This window comes from Lolium rigidum, chromosome 5 (assembly GCF_022539505.1).
Source record: "Lolium rigidum isolate FL_2022 chromosome 5, APGP_CSIRO_Lrig_0.1, whole genome shotgun sequence".
Lineage (NCBI taxonomy): Eukaryota > Viridiplantae > Streptophyta > Magnoliopsida > Poales > Poaceae > Lolium > Lolium rigidum.
Window position 1 is genome coordinate 109271418 of NC_061512.1, and position 11468 is coordinate 109282885.

Below are 11468 nucleotides of genomic sequence, written 5' to 3' on the forward strand. Positions count from 1 at the left end.
GTCTCGATAGATCCTCAGAAATTTTAAACAAGTTAGGAATACTCCATTAACCTAGATTTTCATTTGCGCCACTTCAAGGGAGTTGTTCACCCTTAGCTTGAGTTTCTTGTCCACCTTCATACAAGGGCAAAAACATGGGCTTTTAGTTCCCGAATCTCTAGCTCTCCAGGGCAGCCTAGCACGAATTCACATTATCCTACAAGTCCTTCAAGAGGGCTGATCAATGCGCGCACACAAGGATTTTCTTGAATACAATGCGCACACACATGGTAGAAATGCATTCTCCACAATAAAGCTAATCTTAGTTAGTTTACAGGATACAAAGACCAACCAGGTACACAAATATACTAGCCGGTGTGCCTATATGTAAGATTTCGTATATGTATACATGCATGCATAGATTGTCGTATTTTCACTTATGTGGAAAGAACCATGACATCACATCACCAACGCGGAGATTATCAGACAAGATGGGATGGTACGTGTTATTCCTCATGTCGTACATACCGCAGCTTGTAAGCCCAGTCGGAGATCGACATTTTTCGGGACCCTGGAGTGCCCGGTCCAGGAAATATATTTTGTCCCCACGGAAATACTCATCGTCATGGGTAGATGCAGGGATGGCCTTGGAGCACTTTCTACTCAGAAATAGCACTTGATCACCAAGGCTTGCTACCTGCAACCACCGGGCCATCTCTACATCCGCTTCAAACACCTTGAACACGTAGCCGTCTAGGGCGCCGTGACATTTCTCGTGGTTGACCATGAGCAACTTATTACCGCACGAAGAAACCACGAGGAATCGAGTTATGCCACCTTCATAACCAGTGTGGCTGCCCTTGATCACTTGCTTGGCGGACGACACCGTTGCCTCCCCGTTGCCATTATCCACGCTAACCTCGTGCGCGAAAAGGTCTCCTCTTGTGGTGATAGCGCATATCTCTCCGTTGTAAAAGGCGATGTCTTCATAATAGGACTCACTGCCGGCGTGCAAGCTTGTCGACCATGAGGACATACCAGGCCGGCAACACGCGACGAGTGGACAGCTGATGGTTGTGGCGACGATAACATTGTTGGAGCATACGATGAACTTGTGGATGCACGCTAGTTCGGCAAAGCCATTGACGGACATGTCGGGATCCAGCTGGCCCGGCAGCGGTATGACGGCTCCGGAGAGAGGGTTCTCCAAGAAGTTGGAGTTCTTCGGGTCATGGCCATGCCACGGCCTCGCGAGTAGCAACCAGTTCTCGGAGAAACCCCAGCACGCCGTGGATTTGCTGGGGCGTGATAAGCGGCGAACTTGGCCGTCTTGGATGCTTCGGTAGGTGAGGCCGTTGAAGCTGATGATCCACGGGAACGCCGGAGGCAGCGCCGGCGACTGCTGCTGCACGGAGTGGCGCCAGTGGCGGCAGACGGAGCCAAAGCGGACGCGGTCGGCGAGGAAAGGCAGACGGCATAGGACGAGGCCCGCGAGCTCCGGCGGGAGGTCTGACCACGGCCTAGCTTCTGGCAGCGGCGGTTTCGCGGGAGCAGAAGCGATAGCTTTGCTTGACCAGGCGCCCATGGTTGGTTAATTGAACCCTAAGGAACCCACGTAATGTACGACGGTACAACTGGTTTGGGGTCGATCTTTGCGATCTAGTCTAGTCTGTTTATCTACGTTAGGCAAACGTGGTTGGTTTCTATCCGCAAGTTCAAAAATAAAATTGGTTTCTATCCCAACTAATTAAACATGCAGGGGGGTGAATTTCGGTGGCTTATGGTGCGACATTATGTGTTCGTTAAGTATTTCACACGGCGTGGATAGTTTCTTTGGATGCAGCTCTGAAGCTCTATCGCAATGCTACAATCACAGTTCTGAATAAAGCTCCACTGCCAAGGCCTGACAGTACTATTTTTTCAAGATCCACTGTCGCGGCCTAATCAAACACTTCAATTCGTGACCCATATTCAGTCCTAGGACACACGGGCTCAGTACAGCTTATATCTGCAGCATCGGATTCACTGGACTTGGAAGACATCCATGCAGAATAAACATACCCAAGCCCGAACAAGTAATACAAATTTAAATCTAAAAGTGCTACCACATCACTGAAACTTCCTGACCAGCTCAAGCTTACGAGCCTGGAAGAACTTACAACGGGCTTTTCCACTCGATTCGATCTCCTCGGACTTCCTTTTGAACCCAGTGAAGCCTAAACTCGACAATTTTACCTGCCGCTTGGCGCTTCCACCGCTGGCTTCGTCTTCATCAAGTTCGTCAGACTCCCTACAAGTGATCAATCATTGCACAGATCACAGTGGTTGTCATTCACATTTTGCTTTTACTTAAGCACAAACGTATAAGGGTTCAAACTATAACTTACCACGTGACTTCAACTCCATTCTTGAAGTATGGCGTGCAAGTTCCCCAGCTAAAACGCACCAAAGTTGGGAAACCAAACACTGGATGCTTATGGTCTTTTAACCATTGTATAGTATTAGGGTCTGCTGAGTCAGTTAGGAAGACCATTAAAAAAATCATATGATTAAACATTGACAACATTATTTATATGAGCGATCAGTTACCTCCTGGATAACCTGATCCAGTGTTCATGTGCAAATTCTGAGCTGTTTCATCAAATGCCCAGTTCCGCACGGCTCTATCCCTTGTGACCTACAATTGCATAATAACAGTTGGTAACTAGTACGCTCTCGTCCCATATTATAAGATGTTATTACAACCAATGTACTCATATATTCGTTGTAATCACATCTTATATTATGGGACAGAGGGACTAAGACATATTTCAGACTTGGTTGAAACATTTCATAACAACTGACATATAAAGCCTATATATGCGAGTCTTGACTCTTGACTATGGTGTTTGCCTTTTTGTGCATCGAAGTAGTCACATATGAAAACATCCACAAGGAATTACCTTTGCAACTATACTTGCTCCGCTAACAACAGGGTAAAGACTATCAGCTTTCTTGGCAACCACAAATTTGATGCCTGGAAACTTTTCAGCAAGTTTCACCCTATACTTTTCAGGATCTCCAACTGTGTCGACATAGACCTTCACATCGAGGTACAATAATATCCAAACCATGTTGTGAATATTTCCAGTTAGAAAGGTAAGCTGCATAAACGAATACCATTTCCAGAACAAAAGATCTTACCTCCGCCAGAAGAACTCCCATGTCAAGAGCTTTTTTAACGAGACCCATTGCAGAGTTATGAGATATTTCATTCAGATTAACTTTTGTCCTGAAACCAAGGAAACTGATAATCTGGGATACAAGATTGAGATTTGAAGTTCACTGTGTACTAAAACCAGACGTACCTTTTCAACATTTTGGCAGATAGCACTTTTGGGCATATGACATCAACCTCCCACCCAATGGAGCTATTCGTCTTCAGACTTTCAAACAGCTCTTCCCTTTGTTCCTCCTTCAAGGTCTTCGAATCTGTTCAAGGATAGAACAGTGGTGATTGCACAACTCTTGAGCTACTTGGTCCACTTAATAATAAATCCACGCTACCAGGACTTGACAACTCTGGAATAAAATTTACATGGTAAAACTACGCAAGTAAATCAAAATTTTGGCAACACTAAAGTTATATGGGAGATCTCAAATGGGTCAGAAGCTGACTTTTAAAAATGAAAAACTAATACTCCCTCCAATCCGTAATAAGTGTCATGGTTTTAGTTCAAGATTAGAGGGAGTACTTGATATTTACACAGATAAGAGGTACATGGAAGCAGCTGCAAACTACAAGAATGGCGACAACAAGGGATGAGGGAATTTATTCACAAAAGAGGAACTATGGAGACTGGACAGGTGAGATGTCTGTACCCTAAGTGCCATTTTTTATGTCCTCCGTATAACCAGAGTATGAAGAGCTAGTGACCAAATCAACATTAGGTGATGACTTAATATGACAGATAAAGTTTATCTTTAAAGGATAAGGTTCCGAAGGTACCCCTTTTCCCTTTTGGTGAAGGATGCCATGCAACTAACATGTATCATGTCTCAGCAACTATTACAGAAGTTAATAAGAACATGCATACCAACAAGCACAGAAGTAAAGCAAACTACTAAATTTATACAGGACAAGAACAAGGCATTAGAGACCTGCAAAACTGAGGGTGGCAAGAGTGTTCTGGTAGGAACGCGCACAGTACATGCAGCCATACACCATGGGACCTGTGGGAGCAATTAACACGAAGAAGTTATGATTCTTTCCAGAAAGATTACTTTCTGCTCAATGCATGTGCATGTCCCATTTATGCTCAGGACATTTCAAAATGCACCCAAACCAACTAAAATTTCAAGCAAGGTTCCATCTTTCCCTCAAAACAAGGTATACGGACTCTAATTCACAATACATTGTTTTATTTGCCGAACTATACAACAAGAGATGAGCAGTAGGAACACATCAAGAAGAGAAGAAGGGTAAAGTTCACATATATACATGCAAGACACAATTATAACCAAACTGAAAGCTAGAATCAACAGGGACACAGAGAAGATGCCGTTACCAAGCACAGGGCCTCGTCCAGCCTCGTCGATGCCCATGAGGCAAGGCTCTTTGGTAGCCCACTCTGGTGCTGCTGTCGCTACCACAGCCATCTCAGTCCCAGCTGCACGTGAGAATGGAACGCTGATTACACAAAAACCAGTGGCGGAGCCAGAAATTTCATGACGGGTATTCGAAATCACACTTTCTTTCGAGAGAATGGCCAATATACCACTAGTTGAAACCTAAAGTTCCAAAATACCACTCAAAAAATCAAACTAGCCAAAATACCACTACAATCTAGTTTTTTATGCCAAAATACCACTATGCACTAACTGACAGTAACACTTAAACAAAATGACTATTATGTCCTCACCTCTTCACACACCATATCCGTCTCATTTCAGCATCATTTAAATGAGATTTCAGAAATACTTCAGAAATGAGAATCCATCAACCTTGACAGGAAGAGTTAAGGGATACTGCCTAAAATCTAACAACCAGGTATACTCGAAATCATAAACTTCCGTGCATACATCAGACACCATTAAAATTTTAAAATAGGGAAGCCCTATCATGTATTAATTCATCGCCTTGTATAAGTATACACAATTGAGTACGCACAATGATGCTCCTAAGTGCACTAGAGATAGCAATTAACTGAAGTGCTATTTCTCTGCAATTTCCTTTGCTCCCTGCTCCTCATGATTTAAACAGATCGATGGATTTACATTGGCAGAATGACTCAGAAGACAGCGGGACACAAACCGATCAGGGGCGTACCGTGGTGGAGGAAGCTGGGCAAGCACGCGACGGTCGAGCAGGAGCGGAGGAGATAGGCAGGGACGCAACGGGCGAGCAGCAGTGGAGGAGATAGGCAGGGACGCGGCGGAGAGAGCTGGGCGGGGATGCGGCAGCCGAACAAGGATAAGCCGCGGCGGAGCAAGAGAATCAGAGGCGGCAAGGACCGCTGGCGCGGCGATGCCACGGCCGGGCGCGCCGCCTCGTCTCTGGGAGAAAATGGGGATGGGAAGAGGGTCGCTGGTTGGTCAGGAGTAGGAGTAGAGAAGGGTAGTTTTGGCAGTCTACAAACCCTCACAGCAGTTCTAGAGTTTGACTAACGGGAATCATTTGACATCTCACGGCGATGGTATTTTGGCATGAAAAACCTAAACGGTAATGCTATTTTAGCTACGTTGGTTTCGAGAGTGGTATTTTGGAAGTTTTGATTTTCACTAGTGGTATTGTGGCAATTTTCTCCTTTCTTTTTGCAGCACAACAATATAAAATATGAAAGTTCAGAATAACAAAACTACAAATTGTTCATATAGCAGAGACAACATGTCCAAAAATTGCAAGAACATGGAGAAACCTAAAATTTAAATCTTAAGATTTCCGATTTAGTTTCATGGAGAAACCATGTACATCAATAAATTGATGCTTCAATACGGATTGAACGCTATGTTGAAATTAATCAGTCGGAATGAAGGATCATCTATTCTCAAATTGGGGGAAAATCAAAAACTGAGAAGTTGAACAAAATGAAGAAACCTGACTAACCGTGCCGACGTGCTGGTGCTGTGATGGCGCCCGGCAGGCCTCTCGGTGGTCAGAGACTCGGCGCGGAGGATTGGTGAGCCGCCGTGCCGGACTTCTGAGGACGAGGAACAAGTGAGGCGGCAAGTGCCGAGTGCCAGGGGAATGCGGATACGGGCCGGGAATCCAGGGCGCGGCACGACGGCGCGGTGGGCTGGAGGCTGTGCACACTCGGGGGCTCGACGGCGGCGAGGCGGCGGATGGCGGTAGGGTTAGTCGCCAGCGCCGGGCCGCGCGTTGGGAAGCAGCAAAGCCAGAGCGAGTAGGAGTAGGGACGAGGGAGAGGCAGTGCTCTGGAGCTGGGCTGGTACTGCTAGCTTTCGGTCATTTGGGCCGGCCTTTCTTTCGTCTTCCTTTTTAATGAAGCACAGGAGTACGCGGGAGGGCGCTCTGTTTCGAATTTTCACGTATTGCAGTACGCGCGAAAAAGAGGGACAGAGAGCCATATTTTGCACGCATTTTGGAGACTAGTTCTAGCCAGGGAGGTCCCAAATTCCTGGGTTTAATAACAAATATGGTAATTGCAAGTAGCACCCAAGTTCTATTGGTTCACTCGGTTCAACATAAACCGCGAGGATGGAAAAATCTGAACATATCTAGTGCGAAATTTCATACAAAGGCACCACTAGGCGAGTAACCAAAGCTGAACCAAGAGAAAAGAGAAATTAACAACTATCTGTTGCTCCCTCGGATCCAAATTCACAAGTTAGAGAGGGAAATTTGGCACAACTATTACAATTCTAAGTGGAATCTGACAAATACCCCAAACCCTAGGCGTTTCTCCACGGCACGGCTTGGCATAACATGGCCAGTGGCCTGACGAACCACGGCGCGATTCCGGCCACCGCCAGGCGAGGTGCCCGGATGCAAAAATACGACCCAACAGAACGGGCGAGATGGAAACATCGGAACACGCCGAATCGACGAGACAAGGCACGCATCGGCAGTGGTGCCAAATCGGCAACTACGGAACCAATGGGAGGGGCAGATCTAGAGAAAACGTACCGGCGAACCGAGATCCAGAATCCCTTACGGTCTCGGATCTCACGGGACACGGCGCTTCAGACGGGGCTTTTCTTCTTTGGAGTGGCCTCCGGCGGCGGGAGTTTGGCGCTGGGGTGGAGACAGGACTGGAGAAGGGGGGGAGAGAGAGAGAGAGCCGAAGAGCAACAATGCCCACGGCGCGGTTCAAATAAGATGAGCCCAACGGTTACATTCCTGGCCTTCTTATAAAGACGAAATCACGAAATCTCTTGTGGGCTAGCCAGCAACTCGGCCCAAAGCTCTGCCGCAACTGGGCCAGCCCGCCAACGCCATTCCCCAACTTTGACGGGAATCCGGCTCCTGGCTCGTGCAGCAATGAGGATGGCCGACCCGCCGAGCTGGAGCTCGCGCGTGCGAAGTGCCGCGCGCTGCACGACCGCCTCGCCGCGTCGCCCGCCCTGCCGCGCCACCCCGCGCTGCGCTCCCTCCTCCGCCTCGTCGCCGCCGAGCTAAGCTTCCTCACCTCTGGTAACCACCACCCTGACCCCGCGACCGCGAGGCCGCTCTCCTCCAACCTTCCCCACCTCCTCCTCACCCACCCCGTCGTGCGCCCGCCGTCCCGCCTCACCCCGCCCCCGGGCGTGGACTTTGCCTGCGCCTTCCGCTCCCGCCCCGCCTGGGTGCTCCTCTCCGGGCGCAACCCGTCAGGTTTTTTTAAACAGCCGGAGCACTGGTGCCCAAGAGCCAAAGACCCTTTTTCGCTATCATAATGTATACAAGGATATATCATATATGAACTTATACACCAATTTTTTTTGCAAAAAAATATTAGTTATTCTCTGCATATACATGAATAGCAGAATAGTTCTAGCTCTGGTGCTCCTACTGAAGGTCTCTAGCGTGCGGTGTGCGTGACTGACGCTCGAAAGGAATCCCGCCTCTCCACACCTGCATGCAAAAAATTTCCACTGCTGCGGCTTCCCCTGCTTCAACATCGTGCATCTCGATTCGCTTGCCACAGACGGTCTAACTGCTTGCTCTCGCGCCGCGTCCGTCGTCGATGTCTCGTCTCTTCTGCCGGTCCCAATCCACCATTCCCTCTAGTCCCTCTAAAGTCTAAACCATCTCCATCTCTAGCTCCTCCTCCGGGCCCTCAACCCTGGAGAGTTCTTTTCTAAGCAGACACTCACCTACATACCCCTATCTATGGCAAGAGCCATGCTCGCTAAATAAAAAACATATGAACTTGAAACTTTCCATAACATTGGAACTAAAATGTGTACAAAATCGTTTGGAATTTTTTGCTACCATATAAAATTATTTTTAATATGTAAAATATAATTTTGCAAATAGAAATTGCACTAAAATCTTAGTTCTTTTTCTGCAAATCCTCCTCGAAATAGGCTTTCGCCCCGCTTTATAAATAAAGCAACAACCATACAAGGAATTCGCACACACGAAAAGCGCTGGGGCAGCAGCAAAAACATGCCCAACAACAAGAATGAAAAAGACACAACTCGGAGATAGCACGGACGAAAGCGACTAACGACTAAGCGAGATAAGAGCCATCCACCATGCCGTCCCCGGAACTTGCCCTACCACCACACTTCTTGCCACAGATCCCCGAGCACCAAGGCAACACCTTCAAGAAGGGATGCGACGTCATGACGCCGGCTGCTGCCCGGCCAGCAAGCTGGTCCTAGGGTTTCCCGGCACTCGACGGGGAATGGAGAAGGGGAAACCACGACGCCCTCCAAGGAGGAAGGACGACACCCACGGGCGTCGCCGCGTCGGTGCCGGACACGCCGGCAGGGATTTCTCCCGTTCCTCCAACACACAAACCCGTAAGATCTTGGCCGAGAAGCCCCAAGGGCGCCGCCAGGTCCAAACCACTCAGGTTTAGCACTAGCGCAAACGTGCACGAGCAGGAGGACGTAAACAGCAGTAGGAGGCAAGCATGCCGGGTGCAGCTTCCGTAGAGCTCGGGCCCATCAGGCCCGCAAAGCATCCCCAGACCTAGGCCCGCCTGGCCCGGGTCCGACGCGCACACTCGAGGACGCCGCCGCCACCGTCTTGCCGCCGTCCGGCCACCCCCACGTCCGGCTGACCCGTAGCACGAACGTCGGCACACGGACAGGCCAGATCTGGCCGACCGATGGCCGAGCACCCCACCGCCAAGGGCGCCACCACCAGCCACCTCGCACACCACCACAACACTGGCGTGAACCAGCGCTGCCTAGGCCACCATCCCCTGGGAGAGCATCCATCGCCATTACCACCAGATCCGGGCCCGCCTGGCCCAGATCCGGCCCGCAACGCGCACAGCCAGCCCCACCAGGACGCCTCCCACGCCATCCACCGCGAACCTTGCACCGCCGAGCGCCGGAAACGCCGAGCAGGACCTATGCTTGGATGCAGTCCGCCGCCGCCGACCAAGAACCTGCAGAGATGTGCTTAGACCGCTGATGTCTACGGGTGCTTCTATTCTTGTAGACAGTGTTGGGCCCCCAAGAGCAGAGGTTTGTAGAACAGCAGCAAGTTTCCCTTAAGTGGATCATCCAAGGTTTATCGAACTCAGGGAGGAAGAGGTCAAAGATATTGATACGTCTCCGACGTATCGATAATTTCTTATGTTCCATGCCACATTATTGATGATATCTACATGTTTTATGCACACTTTATGTCATATTCGTGCATTTTTCGGAACTAACCTATTAACAAGATGCCGAAGAGCCGATTGCTTGTTTTCTGCTGTTTTTGGTTTCGAAATCCTAGTAACGAAATATTCTCGGAATTGGACGAAATCAACGCCCGGGGTCCTATTTTGCCACGAAGCTTCCGGAAGACCGAAGAGGAGTCGAAGTTGGGCCACGAGGCGCCGCCACCATAGGGCGGCGCGGCCCGAGCCCCGGCCGCGCCGACCTATGGTGTGGGGCCCTCGTGTGGCCCCCACGTTGCCCTTCCGCCTACTTAAAGCCTCCGTCGCGAAAACCCCGGAAGAGAGAGCCACGATACGGAAAACCTTCCGGAGACGCCGCCGCCGCCAATCCCATCTCGGGGGATTCTGGAGATCTCCTCCGGCACCTCGCCGGAGAGGGGATTCATCTCCCGGAGGACTCTTCACCGCCATGGTCGCCTCCGGAGTGATGAGTGAGTAGTTCACCCCTGGACTATGGGTCCATAGCAGTAGCTAGATGGTTGTCTTCTCCTCAATGCTTCATTGTTGGATCTTGTGAGCTGCCTAACATGATCAAGATCATCTATCTGTAATACTATATGTTGTGTTTGTCGGGATCCGATGGATAGAGAATACCATGTTATGTTAATTATCAAGTTATTACCTATGTGTTGTTTATGATCTTGCATGCTCTCCGTTATTAGTAGAGGCTCCGGCCAAGTTTTTGCTCTTAACTCCAAGAGGGAGTATTTATGCTCGATAGTGGGTTCATGCCTCCATTGATATCTGGGACGATGATGAGAAAGTTCTAAGGTTGTGGATTGTTGTTGCCACTAGGGATAAAACATTGATGCTATGTCCGAGGATGTAGTTATTGATTACATTACGCACCATACTTAATGCAATTGTCTGTTGTTTTACAACTTAATACTGGAGGGGGTTCGGATGATAACCTCGAAGGTGGACTTTTTAGGCATAGATGCAGCTGGATGGCGGTCTATGTACTTTGTCGTAATGCCCAATTAAATCTCACTCGTACTTATCATGACATGTATGTGCATTGTTATGCTCTCTCTATTTGTCAATTGCCCGATCGCAATTTGTTCACCCAACATGCTTTTATCTTATGGGAGAGACACCTCTAGTGAACTGTGGACCCCGGTCCATTCTTTTATACTTGAAATACAAATCTGCTGCAATACTTGTTTCTACTGTTTTCTTGCAAACAATCATCTTCCACACAATACGGTTAATCCTTTGTTACAGTAAGCCGGTGAGATTGACAACCTCACTGTTTCGTTGGGGCAAAGTACTTTGGTTGTGTTGTGCAGGTTCCACGTTGGCGCCGGAATCTCTGGTGTTGCGCCGCACTACATCCCGAAATTCTTTCTTATTACCCCTTTCAGCACTACCATGCCGCCATCAACCTTCAACGTGCTTCTTGACTCCTACTGGTTCGATTAAACCTTGGTTTCTTACTGAGGGAAACTTGCCGCTGTGCGCATCACACCTTCCTCTTGGGGTTCCCAACGGACGTGTCAATTACACGCATCAAGCAAATTTACGGCGCCGTTGCCGGGGAGATCAAGACACGCTACAAGGGGAGTCTCCACTTCCCAATCTCTTTACTTTGTTTTTGTCTTGCTTTATTTTATTTACTACTTTGTTTGCTGCATCATATCAAAACACAAAAAAATTAGTTGCTAG

The 11468-nt window shown here is 48.7% G+C and overlaps 1 protein-coding gene across 1 annotated transcript; it reads right to left on the reverse strand.

Annotated features, from left to right (window-relative positions):
- Nucleotides 1-2088: 2088 nt before the first annotated feature.
- LOC124656252 (ribonuclease H2 subunit A-like) lies at nucleotides 2089-4633 on the reverse strand. The gene is made up of 8 exons (XM_047195031.1): nucleotides 4527-4633; nucleotides 4120-4191; nucleotides 3327-3450; nucleotides 3163-3250; nucleotides 2922-3059; nucleotides 2569-2656; nucleotides 2367-2487; nucleotides 2089-2269 (listed from the first exon to the last, which is right to left on the reverse strand). The coding sequence occupies exons 1-8, from the start codon at nucleotides 4615-4617 to the stop codon at nucleotides 2089-2091; spliced, it is 903 nt and encodes a 300-aa protein (XP_047050987.1). The 5' UTR covers nucleotides 4618-4633.
- Nucleotides 4634-11468: the final 6835 nt, after the last annotated feature.

What these genes read in the sequence shown, in the direction of transcription:
- LOC124656252 (XM_047195031.1), bottom strand. Translation starts at nt 4,617, where the DNA reads ATGGCTGTGGTAGCGACAGCAGCACCAGAGTGGGCTACCAAAGAGCCT. An exon ending in TCTGCCAAAATGTTGAAAAG is followed by an intron (nt 3,251 to 3,326) that starts GTACGTCTGGTT and finishes CCTTGGTTTCAG; the next exon opens with GACAAAAGTTAATCTGAATG. An exon ending in TGGATCAGGTTATCCAGGAG is followed by an intron (nt 2,488 to 2,568) that starts GTAACTGATCGC and finishes CTGACTCAGCAG; the next exon opens with ACCCTAATACTATACAATGG.